The sequence below is a fragment of the Lycorma delicatula genome, chromosome 9 (assembly GCF_047948215.1).
Source record: "Lycorma delicatula isolate Av1 chromosome 9, ASM4794821v1, whole genome shotgun sequence".
Classification (NCBI taxonomy): Eukaryota; Metazoa; Arthropoda; class Insecta; order Hemiptera; family Fulgoridae; genus Lycorma; species Lycorma delicatula.
Window position 1 is genome coordinate 70,183,440 of NC_134463.1, and position 24,272 is coordinate 70,207,711.

Sequence of the window (24,272 nt, forward strand, 5' to 3'; positions counted from 1 at the left end):
AATTTTAATTTATGCAGATATATATATATATTTCCTGCACATCTGCCAAAGTAAATGAAACAGCTTCAGTACATGTTACTTAATTACATGGAAACTCTAAAAATTAAAAGGAAATACACATGTTGGAAATTGGTGTTTGGAATGGCTGCTGAGATCTGCAGCAAGATCACATTTTTTAACTTATCATTCCATCTATTTTATCTTCTTTGTTAGAATATATATATAAAAAAAGAATGCTAAGATCTTCATACTACATTATATGTCAAGTTTAGATTTTACAAGAATCTCTGTAAAAGACAAACGCATTCTGTTGTCTTCTGTTAATAAAACGAATATATATCTGTTAATAAATTAAAACTTTTTAAATTAACCATGTAAAAATATTTTGTTCTTGAATATATTTAAAAATATATTTTGTACATTTTTTTTAATTAAGCAATAGTATACCACAGACAAGTTCTCTTTGCTCATGAATAGTCAAAACAGCAATATAAATCATCCAAATTCGTCAAAATGTTTCCTTGGGATTAAACTGGACTATTATTCATGGGTTAATTAATAATAAATACATTTTAATGCTCCTATAGTACACTGGAATTGTAAGTGTGTCGTTTTAAAGAATGTGTTGGATGAGAGCGAGCAACAGATGGCAGTACAAAAACTACATTCAATAAGTAGTGATACTCAACTGTCAAAACACAAACTGCCAGCTATCTTACTACATTACAATTGATCACTGCACTTACTCCATTACACAAATGATTAGTGCCGAATTCTTTAATTAGAGTAGATGTAATATTGCTATGATGAGAAAGGCACTAGCTAAACAACTACATTGTTTCGTCTCTCACACCACCCCTTGCCTAGGCATAACTGGCTCTATATAAAATTCAATATAGGCGAAGATATTCTTCTGAACTCATCTAATTCAACATTAAATAAATGTATTTACCACATCTCTAAAAACAGAATGTTCTCTTAATACTCAAGCAGCAACACTAATTATCCAGAACTCCACATGGCAGTTCTCTCTCATATAGGGGGGTTCTGGATTCAAATCCAGTCAAGCTTGGAATTTTTTCCATGCCATTAATTTCAACTATCATATGAGACCATAACCAGTTATGGTCTCATATGTCTTCTAACAAGGCATGACACCAGTGTCATGCCTTGTTAGAAGAAAAGCCACTTAGAAAGAAAAATAAGCATTAACACTTATCCAATACTATTATAATTATTTTTAGATATTGTAGCTAAATAATGAAAAATTACATAAACAAAAATGTCAAATACCAAGTTTAAACCCACTGATCCAGAAATGCTACTTTTTTCCTGTTTAGCCTCAGGGAATCACTGTCGGTATTACTTCAGAGGATAATATGTATGAGTGTAAGTGAATTTCTTAGACTTAAACTTCTTCTTCTTAGACTTATACAGTCGTAGGTCGACAATTTCTGAAATGTGTTAATTGAAAACCCAACCACCAAAGAACACTGGTATTCAAATCCATATAAAAGTAACTGCCTTTACTAGGATTTGAATGTTGGAGATCTCAACTTCGAAATTAGCAAATTTGCGTTCACCACTAGACCAATCCGGTGGGTTACGAAATGCTACTTAACTCAATACATTTTTCATAGCAGTACCTCTTTTCAGTATTTAAACCTTAAATTTATGATATGCTACATTAATTTGCAAAATGTCCTTACTGAAAATTATAATGCTTATAATTAATTCAATGAAACTTCAATTTGTTATATCTTGATACACACTGCATAAATTTTTATCATAGAAAGTTAGAGTAAATAAATGGTTTTGTTCTCTAATCTAACAAATTTACTTATCATGGATTTTCCTGAAATTTTGATAAGGAGGGTGAGTGTAAATTCAATTTCTTTTATCAAAAATCTCTTGTGGACAAATGCCACATTCACACAGGACAATTAATTGTTTACTTACTTTTTAGTTATTAAATTAACAAAAAAAATTTTGCAAATGACATATTCTAACAACCTACAAGCTAATTAATATGAACTAAACTTTGTCTCATGAAAACATGCAGCAAAACAAAGCACTACCGTACAATGATTCTAATTTAATTTAGTGTAATCCATCTGATAAGACACTTCTAACATTTACTTGGAACATAAAGTAAAAATAACTTATAATACATAAATAGAACATTTTGAGAAAATGACATATTTACCTTAAATTTCATCAAGTAAAACAGAAAAAAATATTTGTTCCTCTATGTAATTCTTCAGTACCTGATACGCTACTTATGTTAAATTAGTGTCATCATTTCCCAAACTTATCACAATATCTTCAATATTTTCACATGAAATATCCTCTTATGTTTTTCTTTAATTACATGTTGAATACAATTTTTCCAAGCATTTGAATCTACTTCATTAGTACTTTCTATCAATAGATTTTTTATATCACTTAACCTAAATGTGTTATTACTCCAAATTTAAATTTAAATTTAATTTTTTTTAAATTGTGCCAATATCAATTCCATCGGGTTAAAATTGCAGGGATATTGAGAAAGATGCAACAAAAAAACAATTTTTTAACTATACAATATTATCTACTTAATAATGAATATACTTTTGTAATTTTAACTGATTCTAGAATTTTTAAAACTTCTACTTTTAACATCTTCAATGTAAGTGATTTTCTTCTATTTTAATCATTTGGAAATTTTTTATTTTTGGGTAAAGCGTTTGGAATTTTTTTCAGTTTTCAAATTATCAATTATTATGACAAATCCTTTAGCAACAATCTTTTTTTAAATCACTGCATATTACTGCCACCACTCATTTTATTGTGACTTTTTATGAAAATCTGAAATCAAATGCCCATAAACCACCGTTCAAAAACCCATTTTCACTTCCTACATGGACTATTACTATTAATTGTTTAGCTTTTCTAGCTGGAGTTTTCACCCTAATTGACAAATCTTTTATAAAAGTTTCTTTTGAACTTATTTCTTTATCCAACCATATCTTTTCCCATACGTCCCAAGTTTCATCTACATAATAAATTGTCTTACCCTCTTCATGATATCACTTAATTTCTTTAATATTTATATTTTCTTAAATATTTCATACACCATGAAATAATATCTTTGTGTTCAATCAATAAAAAATTATTTTTCAGAACACAAAATGAAAATTCATAGTTTTTAAAGCAGGATGTAAAGTACTTCTAGAATAATTCAGTTCAGAATCAGTATTCACAGCATTTAATATTTTGTTCGTCTTAGGAAGCTTGTTATTGAAATAAAATGAATGAACTTTATTCTTATAGCAGTTTTACTAAAATCGTCAACTTTTCAATCGTTTTAAAAAATTTTGAGTTTTTAGGTGTAAAATGTTTACCATCCATCAATTTTGTGTATTATTATATTAAAAATTGTTCTTTTACTAATGCCTGCAAGCAATGTCTCCAACTACAGTTTCAGGTTATCTTATTTTAATGTTATATATAGGTTGCTAATTTTTTTTTTCAAAGCAACTTCAGGATTTCTCTGTTTATGTTTCATGACAGAATTACTTATTGTTAAAATCCAACTGCTACAAGATAACTGGCATGAACAGCTGATATACACTACAGGAATTTAAATATTTGAGTATAAACAGATGGCGTAAGAAACTCTAAAACATAAGATAAAAACAGTTCATTGTCCCCTAGAGTAGTTCTTACATTAGCTTCCAGTTTAAACTTATGATGCAATACTGCATAACAGATACAATCCAAAAGGATGTGGTGCATTGTCAGTCAGCAGTCGCAGTGAGCACAAACTGGTGCATCTGCTTGAGTCGTCAGATATCCATGATTGAGCCGAGTGTGCCCTATTCGCAAATGGCAGATAATAACCTCTCTCAACAGTTCTTTCTACATTAGAAGTTCCACAGTGTTCTTAAATGAGCGTTATTCATGGTAGCATTCCAATACCTTTGCCATTCAACACAAACCACCCTCTTCAGGAAACAGACAAGATCGTTAAAAGCTACACAATCGGTGAAAGAAGGCTGGAAACAAGCCACCTTTGCCCTACTATCAGTGTGCTCATTGCCTGAAATTCCTATATGTATGGGGATCTAGTAGAAGCTCATTGTTGTATTATGTCTAATTCTTTGCAAAATGACAAAGAATCTAAAAGGCAACAGGGTTCTAGAGTACAATGTCATTAATCGCCTCCAGGGCACTTGTGGAGTCTGAGCAAACAAGAACATGTTAATATTTTAGGGTAATTATATATAAGACCTTATTAATGGCATACAGTTCTGCAGAGAAAATACTGGTGATGCTGGGATGGCCAAACATGTATGTTCTATTGCCAACAACAAAGTCACAACGAACAAAATTAAACTTTCTAGAGCTATCCATATACACAAGGATTCATGCTATTTATAATATTATCAAATTCATTTTGTAAGATAACCGAATTTGTGTTATTATTATACTGACAAAGATCAAAGCAGTAATTAACAAGAGAAGGCTGTCAATGGGAGTAATGGCAAAGCAACAGTAAGAACAGGAGGTAATTGTATAGATAGAGCTGAGAAAAGGCGAAAATGGGAGTAATGGCAAAGCAACAGTAAGAACAGGAGGTAATTGTATAGATAGAGCTGAGAAAAGGCGTTGAGCTCTGATGCCTGGCAGAGCAGTAGATCTCAGCTGTTCCTGTTATCGATTAACATGCTGATTTGAGAACACCACACCAAAGGTTGGAAGAGTTGGTTGCACTTTAATGCGAGCCACATAGGAGCATAACATTTGCTACCATCTATTACTAAGAGATAGCTTACCACTGTCCACCAGCAGACTTACCACAGGGGTTGAACAAAAAGCACATGTGGGAAGACAGATGAATGATGGACTGCATCGAACATCTTATCCTACCAAATAATATATAATTGGTAGGATAAGTTAGGGCCACCACATTAACTTATTCGTTGCAGTGGCCTGCGCCAACGAATAAGCCATGTAGCCATAATCTAATCGGTAATGGACAGAGCTCGGTAGAGGCACAAGCATATATGATCAGCTACCCAACGCATATTAGATAGAACCCTCAGCATGTCTAACATTTTTAGACATTTCACCTTCAGCTTCTTCAAATGTGTTACTCATGTTAGTTGTTCTAACCAAATTCCTAGAAATCTAACTCATGTGCGTGCCTCAACTGGTTCACCATGTAAATACAGTTAAGGGTAAACATATCCCCTCAATGGGAAAAGCAAATGCACTTACTTTTTTCTGGGACAAATGTGAATCCAATAGATTTACACCACGATTCTAAGCAGGTTATTGTGTTTTGAAGCAGCCTCTCACCAGTAGCTAACGTTTGTGTTAGAATATTGTATTGTTATAAAGTGTATTTACAATTCCTCTCCTCCATGCCGTGTCCTATGCTTTTTGTAAATTGAAAAATATATCAAACAGATGTTGGTGGTGTCCTGGCTGGTGCTTCCAGGGCACTACATGATCAATAGACAATCTACTCTGGTGCTCAAGGTACCACACTAGATGACGGTTTACCATTCATTCCATCACCTTGCAAGGGTACTGGTCAGGAGATAACTTGTGGGGCACAATTTATCTTTACGAGATTTCAGTATGGGAATAACCAGTGCCTCTGATCAAAAATCTGGAAACACCTGGTCAGAGAAAATTTTATTATAGATACATAAAATATGTCATAATGCACTATCTGGGAGATGTGATACTGAGTCTGATATTATCATTTCCAGGGGAAATGTCATGAGAATTATTCAGGGCATACCTTACTTCATGATAAGAAAAGAGTAAGTTTAATTCACTTTGCGAGTCTCCAATCAGCAACGGGATATTTTTTACCAGCAACTTATATCTCACAAACTAAGGGCGATGGTGTACGATGGTGTAAGTGGTAGAACTGCCCTAAATGACCTTCCAAATGTGGTCGCTACATCAACTGGTGTGATAACAAGGGTTTTTCCACTTTGCAATCCAATCAGCTGTGGTGACTGTACTGATCCACACATGGTTTGAACCTTTCTCCATACAACAGATTATGGTGTACAAGAAATTTACTCAACATAATTCATCCAAGAATTCTGTTAGCACACCTAAACATTCGACGGCAAACAGCCCTCACGTTGCAGAAGGTGCAGAGTAATTAAGTCGTTGGTCTTCGATTAAAATTATGTAAAGCCCTATGCTAGGCTTTATTAATTATACACGCTGAATTCATATTTATATCTGCTGCATAGTTTTGTGAGACAAAGTCTAGTTATACAACTTAAGACAAAATTATTATTAAATGTAACAAACAATAAATATTTACTGATATATTATTTCAGGAATTAATTAAAGACCCAACATCAAGCTATTATATAATTACATAAATTAATTTATTGCATTTTGTCTTTTTACAGCTTAAATTATTTTTATTTTTTTTTTAAATTAGAAATATTCTTTAACTAACTCTGTAAATTGTATTCATAAGACAAACAAACTGCATTTGTTTAGGACTAATAATGTTTTTATTATTAAGTGAAACATTTAACACCAAAATATTACACAAAACTAAAAATTAATTACAATCACAATTTAAAATACAAGAATATAGAATTTAAAAAATTAATTTATCATTAATTATAATCTAGTCTGATTCATTACTAAATTTTAAAATGAAAATTACAAAAAAAAATCTATAATTTCTTCTGGAATAAAACTGAATGAATAACTTCATTCAAATATTTTTTGCTTTACGTCATTAGTTTTCATGTAAACCAAAGTACATAAAAATGAAAAATTATGATTCTACATCTAACTGCTTTATAACAAATGTATAAATATGAACAATGGTCATAATAACTTACTTCATAAATAAAAATATATAAAATATCAAAATAATAGCAATGAAAATTATAGCATTACAATAATAGACACGTCATAAAAATTAGAAACAAATCTCTTATCCTCTGTGTGTGTGTCTACTTACACACGCGCATAGAAATCTTTTCATACAGTGAACAATAGGTGAAAGGTAAAAAATTCATTTAGACAACCTATCACTAAGGTAATTTTGTTAAAAGGTTAGATTTTCTTATAAACCATTTTTCTTTGCATGTGTAACCTTTGTAGATCTACTAAAATTAGTGTAATGAGAAAATTCATATAAAAAAAGCTTTCAGCAGTTTTAAACTGAATCAATTAATATTAACTGAAGCTTGAAATTACGTTTTTTTTAATAATTTTAATTCAATAACAAAGAAAAAATCTGTTTTATCAAAACAATATAAAATGATTATAGAAACAAACACATTACAAGTACAACATGCTGGTTTCTCAATATCATACATCATGTAGATAGGATTTTTATCAGAAATAAAAGACAGATAACTTGACCTTTCAGCAAAGATAATAAATATGTCTGAAGGTTATATTGGATGCAGTATTTCATGACTTGGATTCTCATTTTATTTTATAAAAAGCAGCAGCTTTTTTTTTGATAAAAGCAGACAATTTTTTTTATAAAAGCTGCCTGCTTTTGTATGTTGGGCACACTAATAATAGTAAAAATCCTGATACAGGACATAAGTCAACTACTAAAAATTGACAAGTAAATAATTTACTTCTAGTTAATCAACACCAGATTCCTAATTAACTTAAGAAAATGATAACATTGAAACAGATGAATAGAATAAAAGAATGTACAACTGAATGTCAATAGTACAAGAAAAATGCTCAAAAAGTATATTTGGCTTGGTTTTTAATTCTGGTTTGACACAGTAAGATATCTTTACCAGATAATAATTTGGAAGGAGCGTGTAGTTTTGGATTTAACATAAAAAGGGGAAAAAATAGAATTATATATTTTGATAATTTTCTATACATTTGCAAACCTTTTTGAAAGACTCAAAACAGAAAATAATATGGCATGCAGAACATTAACATTAAATTAGAAAGATGAATTCAAAAATGTAGGTATTAGTTTTTGGAAGGACAATAGAGTAGTAAAGTTACAAGCCAACTACCATTAACAGCAATATGAGGAAATTTTCCCCAATTAATCATTAATTTACCATCATTATTTAAGCTTTGGCAGCTAAGAGTTAGTCAAAAGAAAAAACTACTAGAACTCTAAACAGAGCGATAGCCAAAACTGTTCTAAACAAAACTGCAATTTTCAGTACAATCACATCTTGAGGAAATGTTCCTTAAAACCAAAAGGAAAGTTAAAAATCTACACAACAAAAGTTACTTATAACTCTTGAAAGATCTTTGAGGAAGTAACTGCAATATTTCACATTATAGTTTTCAGAAGATCGTTCAAAAGATATGTTCACAGCAAAAATTTTTCAATTTCAGAATTTTGTTCACCTCTGCAGAGGAAAGCAAATGAATGCTTGACAGAAAACTCATATATCATATTATACCTGAGTTGTAAAACCAAGAGGAGAAAAATTAAACCTTAAAAAAATACACTATAACATTAATTGTTTGACATCAATACTATATTAAGAAAAGAGAAAAGAAATTAACTTTACAAACTGAAAAACATTTCATCATATAGTAATATTAGCATTCACCTTTTATTATGATGTTTTTTTTTTGTTTTTGTTTTTTTTGATGAGCCATTTATTATAGTCCTTTTATTTAAAAATTAAAAAGTAAAATTATAAATAATTAAATAAATCATAATTTAGAATTCACGACGATGATATTTATCTGGATCAAAATATGATGTTACAACAACACGGTTGTTAAACTTTCTTCCAGTAAGTGATTGTTGTGCTTTTTGGCAATCGATAACGGAATTAAATTCAATAAACACCTGAAAAAAGAAAAAACTTACAGAAGTTTTTACAATAAAAAAAAAATACATACATTTATAACAAAAACTGATACTGTCACCTATTACTCATCATGAATACAAAATACATTAAAAAGTTTTCACACCTGGAAAAAAATTTTTATTCAAAATCTACTCAGAACAACAAATGTACACAAATTTCACTGACAATAGGATTTGAACCTTGAGATAATTCACTCAAAAATTTAGTGAGACCTCTATGAGTTCATGACAACAGATAAGGTAATATATTTTAGTTATCTTTCATATGAATGAAGACAAGCTGACCCCAAAATTTTAATATAGAATTCACAAACTTTTAACTTCTACAGGAAATTATTTTATATCGTGCAAGAAACTAATTGTATTTTTTAAATTTATTGTACTAACATATAATTTCCAATATTACTGAATATGGATGATATTTTTGGACTAAATTATTTTCATTCTAGAGTGACATTAGTTTATTAGATTGACCATTACTTGAGGCTATGGATTCTCAGATGCATTTAAAAAAAGTGGTACTTCTATGTAAGCATCTCCTAAGTTACTCTTACTAGAACACATAACCCTTATGAGTGAAGATTAATGAACTTATTTTGGAAATTGAATCAAATAATATGACAACAGCTCCATAAGGATATGTGTTTTTCCTCACATAAAATCAGCGTACAAGAGAAAATCTTAATGTTTTCTGTGAACTTCTGTATAAGATTGTTAATGATATTAAGGATAAAATATTTTAGTCCAAGAGCTAGTGATGAAAAAGTAGTTTGATCTTTGTTGTAGACAGGATTTATTGGAAACTGATATATTACTAAAGTATTTTACAGATCCAAGCAGGCTGACAGTTTTGTTGGTACAGGGACCAAGTAAGACAGGTGTCATTTTTCCAGGAAACCCTATCTATCCATCAATGTGGTGCTTGAAAATTTGTACAATGAAAGTTAGCAATGTATTAAACCTAAGTTCGAAAGAGTTGACAGGTAGGTTGGAGCAAAGGAGTTGGCAGACAAGAGATAAATTGGTAAAAGATTTCTTCAAAAAATTTCATTGCGGTTATCAGCCAATTGAATCACTTGTTCCTTACCATTTATCAATGCATGTGTAAAAATGGCTGACAGTTTAGTTGGTACATAAGGAAGTAAAATGGGCTTATATTGTCGCATACCCATGTATGCACTACATGCGTGTAGCACACAGATATGTGGTGTAGGTTGTAAATAACTTACGCAAACGCATTTTTTTATGCTTTATATGTTCATTAATGTTTAACAATTTAACTCTGCAAATAATTTATATCTTAAACAATAGTTTAGAACCCTTAATACATATTCATTTTACAAGAGAACATTCACTGTGCAACTGCAAATTACTGATAACTCCAGGCTTTTTAAATGATAACCAGATACACAACTAGTTCTAATAAATATAACATTTCAAAACAGGTGCTCTTGTGCCAATTTTTAAGTTGTATTTTCTGTATGACTAGTGTCGCTGATCATACTGATATTATTAGTACTAACAATCACTGAAAATAGTTTTGAAATGTATATATTATGATACTTATTAGGGTAATAAGTATATTAAACATACTAAGTATATTTTATACATATTGATTAAAAAAAAAAAGCTATTTTAATATAAGCATATAATTTAAAATAATCTGCAGTTTCACTCACAAGTTTTTTACTGTAAAGAGGACTAGTTTAAGACCACAGTAGGCTGTAGCCAAACTATTACTGTATCATTTTTTTCTGGGTGAAAAACACTTCAGCATTATCATCACTTAAACACAATGTAAGTGTCCACAGACAATGATCATGAATTTTATTCTCTGATTCATCATGGCCGTTTCAAAATTTTTTGCTAAGACAATCTTCTGCTGATGTGGAAACATGACCTACAAATGTGCTGGCCAATTGCTTCCCACCAAACATATCCAACTAACTATCAGCAATGCCCCACCACATTTCCTGCCCTTCCTTCGTCTGCGCCACAAAATTCTACTTTACATTTTAATGATCCTCATAATAGAAATTTTTGAATATATATATATATCACAAGAACCATACATCAAGACAAAAATACTGTATTTATAAGGAGTTTCTAAATTATATATTAAAACAAGAAATAAATAATTACCTTCCCACATCCAGGTACATCGACTCCTTCAATAGGTCTTGGTATTTCAATTGATCTTACGATGCCATACTTACTACATTCTTCTCTAATATCCTCCAGAATATCTTCATATTCTAGTTCATCCTGCAACTCTTCTGGAGTAACGCTGTTTAGTAAACATAACACCTGTAATAATAATAAAGATTTATCAAGTAATTCAATTCATACATCCAAACAATTCTTTAATTCTAATAATGTAATAATATTATGTTACAAGATGAGTACTTTAACATGAATAAATAAATAATTAAAACATCATGCAATCCAGTTTAAGTATTAATTATAAAGACAATGTTTTTACAAAAATAAATTTTTAGAAATTTTATTTACAATGTTACAATACATACTAAAAATGACCACCATATACCTCAATACATCTTTAATCATATATTTCATATTCTATGAATTTCTTAATTTTTTGATTACATTCAGATATAACAAACAAAAAAAAAAAACATATACAATGGACAATAGTTCTCAAGACACATCATATAAAACATTTAACTTTACTGTTATTCTTGATGCTCAAGTTTTTAGGGGGGAAAAAAAGACAAAATTATCTCATGAAAGACATGTTGGTTCTCAAATATAAAATATTTTTATTTTAATTTTGTTAATATTTCTTAGAAGGTAACTAGAAGTCAAGATTCTCCAAGGAGAATATCTTTAAATGATTATCGTATCTATCATGATGATTGAATGAAAATCAAATCTCTTGAAAGAATGAATTTCTATGTTCTTATACAGTAAGTAGATCTCTGCTTCATAGTGGTGGCTGCTTGACAGAGTGAGTGGTTTCATTATTATTGTTGGTAACACAAACATCATTTACAGAGGTACACAGACAAAATTTATTTAAGAAATTATTTGGACAACCTCTACAGCAATTTTTTTAAAGTTGAGGATTTAGGTTGTACAGGATTTTTTTTCCTTTAAATGAACTGTTATATTTTGTCAACAGGCAGGAGACTAGCACGCTCCCACTGTAATGACCCAGTATGTATATTACTACTGTTCACAGGATAAGTACAAAAATATGGTTTTTCCACATTTTGAATATCACATGATATCATATGTTCACAAAAAATTGGCCAATTGGAGGACATTAAAAAAACTATCTGTATACTACTTGTTACTCCTTTTTTGTAAACTTAAATTGTGTTATATGAAGAATGACATGAGACATCTGCTCACTTGTCATTATGTACTAGAAAAACCATTATGTTACCTCTAAAACAGTACACTACATAATAAAACCCACACAACCCTGTTCATAATTTATGCATGTTAATCACACACAACAATGACAATGAAGTATTTGCACTTTAAAACATATATTCAAGGACAAAATTAAATCTGCTTGTACATCAGATTATTTTTAATGCACCTGATATTGCCAGTTTTACATCATAACATTCACTGATTAATCTTTAATTACATAATCCATTACCTTCACCAGAGAATACATCATCATAACATACGATTAACCACACCATAGTTATTAATACAACAACCTGGGAATAAAGAGGAAACTACAATTGACATCCTGGATGGTCAGGCAGAGTAACTACTTTGATCATTAACAGAATTTATCTGGTAATGTAAAACTTTTTTTACAATATTTTTATAATAAACTTTTAAAACTTGTTTTTTAAATATATCTAAATGTAGGATATTTCATCCATGTGCACTAGAATGCGCATGAAATTCTCTATACAATTATAATGATTTAAATAATTCTAATAAATTATTAATAAATAAAACAATGATGTAAACATTATTACATGAAATGTAAAATTAAAAAATTGCACTTCACTGAGAAGTGCAACATCAATTCATTAAAAACCAGGATTTGAAGAGAAAAAAGACAGGCAGTGTCAGCTTCCAAGCAGAAAATAAGCTATACATAGAGAAAATAAACTTATAAAGAAAGATGAATCATTCAACAAGTTGTATAAAAAAACTACACAGGATTAAAAGGAAAAGCGTAAAGAAGTGTATAGAAAATATGTAGAATAAAAGCTATCAAACAAAATCAAACAAATACTACAGGTTCTACACTTTATTTGACATACAAAAACCATACAGGGTTAAAAGGACAAGTAACATGAAGGGTGTAAAGAAATGTAACAGGGTTCTTTCAAAATTTTGAAAAGTAATTTTCACTGACTAAAATAACCATGATGTAGATGAAGTCTAACAATATTTTTCCAAACAACATTCAAACTAGCTCACAATAAATTAAGATTTTTCAACTTGGAAATTCAAGTTGAAAAATTAATAAACTGGTTATATTTTGCAATATCAGTACAAAATTAATCTCAGTCCAATACGAAAATATATTTCACAGTAGAAGTAACCTTATAACAAAAATAATTGGGGATGGATCATGAGTATTAAAATATTTATCACTAAAAATGTTTTTAAATACTCTACTCTATTCTAAAATACTCATACTAGACTCAAAAATTATTCAAAAACTTAAAGTACCACATCCATAATGTATGTACAATATTAACAAGCACGAATACTTACTTATTCATTATGAAAATTGTTAGATACTTATTTGAAATTTGCAGCACTGCTTAAAAAATCCACTGAATTGATTTAATTTCAATGGGATCAGGCTCGATCTTTATCTAATTGGACTACGATTTGGTTAGATTTAATAGATTGTCCATGAAGAAACCTATTGAATCTAATCAAATGTTATTGAAAAATCACTGAAATAGAATTTTCTTTTGTTAACCTCCAGGACCACCATTAGGTACTGCTTCAGAGGATGAGATGAGGGACAATCTTTGTACAGTTTGAAAATGCCATGCCTGACAGATTTGAACCCAGTACCTCCAGATGAAAGGCTAAGACGCTATCACTCATGCCGTGAAGGCCAGTACCTCTGTGGATTTGAGAAGGATGTGGCCCAAACATTGTCAAATTCAATGAATATCAATAAGATTTGATTGGATTCAATGGATTTTTTACCTGGTAATGGAATTCTATAATTTATAGCATTTTTGCTAGTAATATATATACATAAAATTGTTGATTGCTTTTCTCAAATGGATAGTATATTTTTCAAACATTGATGAGTTCAGTCTTTTAGTATACTTTCCACTCAAATAAAATTTTCAAATTTTCCCTGGCATTTTACAAATTTCAATAAATTTCCCCAATTTACGGTGATTTTTCAAAACCTTCCCTGACTTTATCTAACTAAATTGAAATTACCTGTCTTTTAAGGCTTGGGAGAACCCTGTGTAAAAAGAAAAACATGTAGAATAAAAGGTACAAGAAAATACAACAGGTTCTATGCTTTATTTGATATAGAGAAAAACCATACAGGGTTAAAAGGAAAAGTAACATTAACGGTGTAAAGAGGTGAAAAGAATATATAGAACAAAAGGTATAAGGGAAAATATTTTGCCAAATATGATAGAGAATAATCTAATAACAAAATATAACATAATGATTAATTTATATTTACCGGTATTAAAAACTGACACAATTTAATAATAATATTATAAGAATAACTTACTTCAGTAGGAGGTCCAGAAGTGCCGACCATTGATAAACCAGGCACTTGTATAGTAACTGGCATCTGTTGCCCAAGCACAGCATTCTTCGCACCTACACTGGCTCTTTGTACTATTAACTTCTTATCGCCCAACTGCATACCATTTAAGCCAGCAATTGCCTAAAAAATTTTTTAAAATTAATAGACTGCTTTACACCTAGTGAGAGTATCTCTACTTTAACAGTGGCAAAAACAGCATGTTTCTAAAATCTACATTTTCTGATAATCTTACTAAAATATTGATAGTTACACAATTTTCCATACAATAAATATAATAAGAGATTCTGTAAAACAAAACACAAAAATAAGAAAATTTCACTAACGGTTGAAAAATGTACTCACTATTTCAAACTACAATAGTCGAATTTTCATATTCCAGCCACTAACCTTTCATTGCCATAATATTTAGTTGAATGGATAATTATTAATTTTTATAAACTTCCTCCACTCAGTGTCAGTCCATACAGAAACATTTTGTCAGTAGACCCACACCTTAGAATTTTTTAACACATTCTATTCACAACTAAAACATTATTTTAGATGCGCATTCTTCTTATTTTTAGTTAATTTCAGTTTCTCCTCCAACAATACATTTTTCAACCAAAGAGCAATCTCTAATCGGTACATCTTAATAAAAGTTAAGTCAAAAAGTAAAGTGAAGATTAAAAAACCATTATTTTTATTTGCACCTTCATAAATGAAGTATGCTTATTTTTCAACATAATTCTCTCCTTTTAGACCAACCTTTAACAAGCTTTTGAATTCCTCTCTGGAAGAGACTTTAGATCTAACATGTACTCAATTTTGTACAGTTTCCTTGACCTCTTCACAGAAATAATTCCCTTACAGCTCTTCTTACAGTAGAACAAAAAATTATAATTTTCAAGTCTGGATCGAAATCTGGGCAATAAGTGGGCGGTCCAGCAGTTCAAAACTAATCTCTTGTAGGCAAATAATGTAACAGATCTCGTATAGTTTTGGGTTGGCTAAACTCTTATCATAAAGCAAAATCACACTTTTCAAAGTTTACAAAGGCTTTAGGAGTTGAATTTGCCTACAGTGATCACAGCAGTTTGCAGTATTCAGAATTTCACCTTTAGACACTACGTGAATAAAAACTCATCCTTCCATATCCCAGAATATCATAATATTAACTTTCCTGCGGAAGGCCTACTTTTCACTATTCATCGCAGACAAAAATCTTAATTTTTTTAAAGTAATCAATCCATTCATAACTTCTCTGTATTGCTACTGGTTTGCACAAATAATTTCTGCTGGTTTTATGCCTGTTGAATTGAGAAAATATATTGCAACTCATATTTTCCTTATTGGAGTTTGACGAAAGGGAACTCATTTTAAAACTGACTTTAAAACACAAGCAAAAACAACACTTCCAATGAACAAATAATACGAGGTGATTTATATTAGAACAATCTGTGTCAAGAAACATGTGATACGGAGGAAAATAAAGATTTCCATTTATTTTTTTCTTTCTCTTGAATATTTTACTTGTATTTATCTCGTTTTTGTTTGATGAATATATACAGCCCCATTATCTGGCATAAATAAAAGTTTTTTTTTCAAATTAATGCAGCAAAAAGGATAAAAAAATTAAATATTAAAAAGATAGAAAAATAAATTAACACAAAAATAAATGAATACTTATTTTACTCTTTATTCTCTCATTTTAAATTAAATTTCAGTAATCTGACTAGTATCTACCTAACTTTGTTTTACCTGACATTTTTACAGGTTAACAAAAATCTACATAAACTCCTACTTTTAATTATGTAATTTTTTTGTAAATTTCTCACATTTTTTTGATCTGGTCCCATAATCCATACTTTACTGATAAACAAGAGGCTGATATTACTGGCTGTAAATCAAAACATGGACAATCAAAAGAATTAAAAGTGCAACAGCAACAAATTCTTGAAGTAACGCTGGCTTAAAATGAATAATTTTAAGAAGGTTATTAATACATTCTGTCCTAACTGGCATGATATTTACACAAAAATTAGTGAATCAGGAAAGCAAACAAGTTACCCACTTTATCAACATTAGATACTTTAATTTGTTTAAAATTTGTCTAATATAATAGATTTAATCTTCTTTTTCCATAGATTTTAGTGTACAATTTTTCTTCTTCACATAAAAAATATACTTTTCAAAATATTTTTGTTAATCACAATTTTGGAAATTCTTGATTACAATTGTTAAAATCATATTTAGAATACTAATCTTTTGTTATTTAAAAAATTTATTTATGACTGCTATCGCACCATTTTATATCCAAATTATCTAATTTTTTGGTTACCACCCACAAGATCTTATTTAGTTCGATGAGCAAGACAACCCTAATAAATACTTATTAATTTACAATATTTAATAAAAAATTACTTAAAATTTATTTTCATATATTTCTTCTTATTCACAGTTTTAATACAAGAAAAAAATCAACACATACCTGGTCAGTCATAATAACATCTGCATACTCGCAGAATGCATAACCTTTGCTGAGACCCGTGGCAGAATCCTTAACAAGGTTGAATGCCCTCAGCTGACCGAATGACATCAGCAGCTCTTTAACCTAGCCCAATGATAATGAGAGGAGAGAAAGAAACCAACAAAAGACACTATTAATTAAAATAATGCATGAATAACTTATATTTATAAACTAACAGGAAATGTAGCAGCATACCATAACATTAAAAAAAAACAAAACAAAAAAAACAAGCAGTTAACAAGTTATTATTTAGTTAGTTATTTAGTTATATTTGAAACTAAAAATAATGCTAAATGAGATTAACTAATGTGATCTAACTGTATAGAAACATAACTAACATTATAAATTACTACTACTGGTGAGATTATAATTAACTTAAGGAAAAAAAGTATTTTTGCAATAAAAGACTATTTAATTTAGAAATCAATCCTGAATTCAATTTTAACAATTTTCATTAACATATGCTTGGCTTTTAACTTTTTAGAAAAAGTACCCAAAATGTCAAATACAAAGAAAAATAATTTTAAAAAATTCCACAGTATACAAGCAGGCCAAGTAATTTGGATGGCCACATTCATTTACTGATAATGTTCAATGTTCTATTTACTTGTATTTCTTTTAGCATGAACTAAAGTTGTAACAGTGAAGAAGATATAAATAGATTAAAAACAGATTTTAACACTTTCTTATCACATACAAACTACCTATTCCATACTATACCTACAATGAATTTGATTAGTATTATTAATAGTTTAATTTGAATTATTTAAAATCTTATTCTAATATTCTACTTAATAATTTGACTATGTACATCATGACTAAAATGCAATACTATAAACTGTACACAAATCTAAATTTTTGCTATAAATGTATGTGCAAATTAATTAATTCATATATATGAACAGACTAAATATATTGAGTTAGAAAACCATCTAACGTAAAAGTAGTAATTAATTTTCTAATTTTTACATTACAAAATTTGAATACTTTTTAAATTTTGAGAATTTGGTAGTGTCTCATTTGGTTTATTTCAGTTCTACTTATTTATTAAACCTACAAAGATGTTGTACAAGACAAAAATTATTATTAAACAGTGGTTTGATTTGGACCTGTGCAATTCTTTAATCAGAACAATATTTACCAGGCTAGTGGAAGGCATAGATAATATGGATTGCACAGCACATTTGAACCTGTTTACAAGTAATATAAAAATGTTACATGAAATTTAAAAAAAAAAAGATGTAATTAAATAAAAGCTCATAGTTTACACTAACTGGAGAGCCAGTAGGTGTAGCAATAAGCATGCTGATTTCTCAAAAAAATTCTAAAAAAAAAAATCTTGGGTTAAATCTCCTGTTACGTGTTAGTGACACAAAAAAAGGTTCACATACCAGATCAGGGCTAGATTAATAATGTTATAATATGCTGCCATTTCACTTTAAATCTCTGAGTGGATATAATACAAAAATGAATTTAAAAAAAAACTAAAAAATATCTTGTAATCCAACTTCTTGCACCTACTTTGCTTTATTTTAAAGTATGTATCAAAATCAAAGTATGTGCATAAATCATCCACTCACAGATTAATTATTTTGAAACTTCACCAATGATTTCAGTTTTGAATTAGTTGATTTCAAATTAAGTACTTAAAAAAAAAATTATTTTATTATATAAAAATTAGAAAAAAAGAAAACTTAATATATATACATTATATTAAATAATGTATAATACAAAAGTCTTTACATCAGCAACTTAACTTAAAAGTAGCTAATCTTTCATTAAATCGTTAATTTCTGACTTCTTACCTTTTAAGAAAACAAAATGAAAATGAGGCTTACATAAACAATTTATCCTTAAAGTGTCTAAATTTCTCAAGGGTACTAACAAAAATGTCAATAACTAACTAATGAGGATACACATAAATAATTTACCAGGACAATAAATCAGACATCTTACAATTGTAAACAAAAGCAGAGAAAAAAATTATGTAAAGGGAAAAAGAAAATCAGCCTGCCATAAAAAATCAATAATATGGGTTAGTCAAGATTAAATATGACAAAATGCACACTCCTTATTTCTGTGACAGTCAATCCAAAGACCAATAGACAATTAAGCATTAACTACTGTAAACATTTATACCCAACTAAACAAAGGTAAACTAAAACAAGACAGTCTCATAACAAAAATAAAAAGGTACAGATTTAGTTTAAAAAGACATTCATATCATAATTATGCCTTTGCGATTATGAATTTATACTAGATTTTTCATCAATAAAGTAGTCTCATCCATTAAAGAGTGTAATAACAGAAACAATCAGTTGCTATAAACACATCAAACACTTTTTTACTCAAAAATCCTACAAAGAAGCTTAGCCACATTTATTACAAAAACATTGTTAAGTTTCACATACCACATTAATAAATAGGAAAAAATTTTCCTGTATCCACTTTGTAAAATAGTAATTTATGAGAGAAGCAAAAGATTTTTGTAGCAGTTATATAAGCAGTAATTTGTGTAATATCCATCAATATCTGTGTAATGTAAGACAAACTCAAAAAAAAAAAAAAAAAATAATAATTTAATAATTATTCTGAGAAAATGCGGCAACAGTAGTGTCACAAAATTTTAAGACTATTTTGATAATTACTTATATTCTACTACCACAAGTAGTAGTAATACAAAAGCAATGTTTTAAAATCTGGGCAATTATCAGTAACATAGGGTCTAATGAACACAAAACTATTTTTTATTGTGTAACAAGTTTGGATGTTATAAACTATTCAAAAATGAATGTATAAAACAGTAAGATAGAAATCCTATTAAGATTCAACAATATGTATGAATTTAACAACTAACTTGACATAAGACAAAAACATTAGTGTGCATATATGCAAGATTTAAACATCTTGAACTATTCTATTCACATTAATCAGAACTGATCATATACAGTAAATTGGACAAAGAAAAAGATGCTAATAAAGACTGAACAAGAACCATTAATTACACATTTATTGAGCTTAACAAAAAACAAATGACTAGAAAATTAAGAGTGGAAAGAAATTAGGGTAATGACAGATAGACTGGGCAGACTGAAAACAAGAAGTATGACGTGTCACCTTACAATATAATCAAAAGAAACATCACTAAACAGATTGATCATGATACAAAAATAAAATAAACATTATTCCTTTCCTCTAAAAAAAACAAAATACGTCATAGACAAGAAAAAAGTTAACTACTGCAAATTAAGCCTCATTTTCAAATTGTTAACAAGAAATAAACACATATTACTGGTTTCACTTGTACACATGTTGGATTTAAAATTTACCATAATAATGAATATTTATTATATTAATATAAATATGTGAATACATACAATTACTTTTGAGGTATGTGGAAGTCGATTAATGCAGAGTTAAGTAGAATAAATGAGAGACTGACTGAATGGTGTTATTGACTTGCCTTTGATATATAGTAGAGAGGATAGAGAGCTCCTTTAATGGAATGCAACCTTACAACTGTACTTGGTTGGTCTCGGATATGTGTTTACCCACGATACCTTCGCTATGACAAACGGGGGCAAAAACCATTACTAAATATTTGATTTGACAATTTAAAAATTGAACCGATGATTCCAGCATCATCTGTTTATTATTTTTTTGTTTTTTCTCTTAAAAAGTATACAGACACATGAATGTATACTGAATTCTTTTCCTTAAAGAAGAAAATACATGTGCCTCACCAATCACATGCATTAATGTAAACGTGTCAAATGATCTCAGCATCATCACATCGTTTGCTACAAAAAAATTAAAAAAAAAAACCACTGCACGCTCCATCAAATAACAGGAAAAAATTGTAATGAAAAAATAGGCATGATAACGTTAAGAATATTTCCAAAGACTAATTCCAAAATATCACACAGAAATAAGTGTAACAGCTTTATGTTCACCCTTATTTGATTTACATAACTAAAATGAATCAAATAACAAACAATTTTAAACTTTTGATAATAAAAAACTTTAATATCCCACACAATTTTGTAACATTGTGACACCCATTAACAGAAATCTTTCTAACACCAAGAAAACTGGAAAAGTTAAAGGCTTGTTAACAGTTTACTTACTTTCATATTATATTTTCATTTGAAAGAAGAAAAAAATTAATTATTTCCATGCATTCTTTTTCTGTACTTATGAAAAATTGATTATAAGTCCTATAAAATCTCTAGAAAGCAGTTTAAAGAGGTACAGATGCATAGAAATTGTCCTGTAAAAGTCATCAGAACACTCTGCATCCAAATTTTATGATACCGAAATTAAAAAAAAAAATGAACCAAGGACTCATTACCAACCACCTGAGTTGCTAAGTAAATAACCTGAATATTAAAAGCATAACTTACAAGTTTTAAAAATAATTTATAAAATAAGACCTTGAAAAAAATATTGGAAGTAAAAAAAAAAAAAAGTTATAATGAAAGTATATTTGACTTTAAGTATCTTTTTCCTCCACTGCTGAGTATTTTTCAACTATGTAAAATATAACACTTATTTTCAGAAAATCTTGTTTTTATTCGAATACATATTACTTTTTTTTTAATGCTTCTATGAATGTTCGGTATAAGAATTATATAAAATTATTTCCATTTTGAAAAAATAGTAATAAAAATTAGGCCATGAAGAAAGGTTTACCAACCTATAACCTATACTGACCATGAGTAACCAACAAAGAATACACACTAACATTTCTGATATGTGGAGAGTAAAAAGCAACAACCTAATAATGATATATAAGAACAATGATGTTTTGTTAACATAAACATTAGAAAAAGAATTAAAACTCTAACCCTAATATGATTTCCTGATTTAAAAAAGAATCATGTTTTTCAAAAATTGACAAAACAAAGGTATAATACTTATTAATGCTTTAATTATTATTAATTATAAAGTATAAATATTATACTTATTACTTATTTTAAATATAAAATAAACTATGTAGTTAAATTCAGATTATTAAAAACTACTACTAAATTGAAAATACTTAATTACAATTGAAAGTAAATTTTATAATTCTGCAGAGTCTATTCTTAAGGAAAAACAAAAAATTTCTTGATATTCCATAACACCTTTAACATCTCAAGGAGTAGCATCCTGTAAATTGATCACTGTTCAGCAGAAATAAAATTTCAATAGCTGAAAGAAACAATGATAAAAATCTAGCCTCTGTATATTAAAATTAAGAATTGGTTAAATTATGCTGCATGCAACTTCAGTGTATGTTGCTGGCATTTTTTAGTGATAACTGCCATAACATTTTGGAAAAAGAAAACCATGCTGTCATATATTTTGAATATTAATAACCAAAAATTTTTATCCAAAAATTTGAAAAGTAATCTGCTCTTCTAGAAATTTTTGTTGCCTCTTCTTGACCTAATTCAAAACTGTTATTGACAAAAATGAAATTCATTTTTCAACAACCACAGAATTAATCTCTAATAAAGCATATGATGAACAAATTTTCCGTCTTTTATCAAAATGCATACATATTTAAATTTAACTATTATCTTTGTCAAACTCTAAAATAATAAGCTTATGTCTATTCATTACATACAATAAAAATAATAATGCATATTAACTATTTGATGGAACGTGCGGTCTTAACCCTGAAAGGACAATGACATGCATGTACGTAGATGTAAAATTTCTTAAAAGTACCCTGGAAAACATACTGTAAAAAATTGACTAAAAAAATGAGAACAATGAGAGACCAAGTAAGTCTATAAATCTGGATATATGCACTGCAGCTAAAATAGATAAAAGAAACAGCTGGAAAAAATGAACTGTATCTAAATAAAAAATAAAAACAACCGACAACAACAAACCCATCAAAACAGAATACAAACTGGTTAAAACTAAGCTGAAAATTAAAAAAAGAAAAAATATCCAACCATACTGAGGTGTGGTGGTATTGTGGAATGATGGTGGGACGTACGTTTCATGCTAGCTAAAAAAAAAAAGCTGAAAGAAATGCGCAAGAAGAATCTGTGCTGGCAATGGAGGCTAAGAATCGGCCGTCAACCGCTAAAAAGAAAGAAAAAATTTCCCTTACTGAAAAAAAAAAAAAACAGCTGCAAAAAACCAACGTAATAGATCAGTTAATAAGTAAAGCGGCATAACAGTCTCTTCTTGTAACACTAATAACATTTTTTAAATGAATCATAATTATTACTGGGAAAATTAGGTACGGCCAGCCATTTGCTGAAGCAATTTCATAATACCAACTGATTATTTAACTGGTCCTAGGTTTTATTTCCAAAACTGGGGTCCTTTTTTCATCACAACATGAAAACATTTCATTTAAATTGGACTAGCACCCATAGCAAGGCAAAATGTTTAACAAATAGATTTAGGAAAATCAGATACAAAAAAATAAAAAACAATTTGAACAATATTATGTCTTTATATTTTTTCTCATACAAATATTGTTACCTGGTTAGTGCAAGTTTTTTTTCTTAAAACTGTACATTTTAAAATAAATTAACTTGACAAATGAATTTACGTAAAAAAAAAAATATCACTTTTATATCATAACTAGAAATCACTTTTATAGGATAACTAGATAAAAAATCTTGAAAATGTCTTGGACAGAGAAAACTTCTATAGGAAAAGACAACAATATTTTAAGCATTTGTAGATGTTAAAACTCTTAATCATGGTAGTCACAGAACTCCAGCATGAACTTGTTTTAATGTTTATAGAATCATTTGTAAATCACTTTTAATAACTCTAAGTTAAAATTTTTTCTGGGTTGTTTTACAACTTATTTAAAAATTGAATTCAGTTTAGGTGTTGCAAAACATTTGACAAATACAGTCTGAAGAGTACAGTCTTCTCACAGAGGACGGATTTAGGGAGGGGAAAACATTTATGCTTCTGTTGCAAATGTCATTTTAAGTTTTAACAGCGATGAACACCCTTCAATAAACCACATATAATATGGTTGTTTATATAAGACTTTTAAGAAGTCTTTGACATTGTAGACCACATGCAAGCTAAACTTATTAATTTCCAATCGAAAATTTCCTAAATTCAATATTTAGAATCAAGTAAAATTCCCTCATACAATTTCCTTACAACAGTGACAGCTTTCAACC

The 24,272-nt window shown here is 28.9% G+C and overlaps 1 protein-coding gene across 4 annotated transcripts in view; it reads right to left on the bottom strand.

Moving 5' to 3' along the window:
• Positions 1–6,380: 6,380 nt before the first annotated feature.
• U2af50 (U2 small nuclear riboprotein auxiliary factor 50) overlaps positions 6,381–24,272 on the bottom strand; it is a 38,875-nt gene continuing 20,983 nt past the window's right edge. For all 4 annotated transcript variants that reach the window (XM_075374380.1, XM_075374379.1, XM_075374378.1 and 1 more), the window contains exons 7-10: positions 17,080–17,202; positions 14,574–14,732; positions 10,997–11,161; positions 6,381–8,833 (exon numbers count right to left, since the gene is read on the bottom strand). In XM_075374380.1, coding sequence (XP_075230495.1) covers positions 8,702–8,833; positions 10,997–11,161; positions 14,574–14,732; positions 17,080–17,202 — 579 coding nt within the window. In that variant the 3' untranslated portion in view covers positions 6,381–8,701. The remainder of the gene's footprint in view (positions 8,834–10,996; positions 11,162–14,573; positions 14,733–17,079; positions 17,203–24,272) is intronic.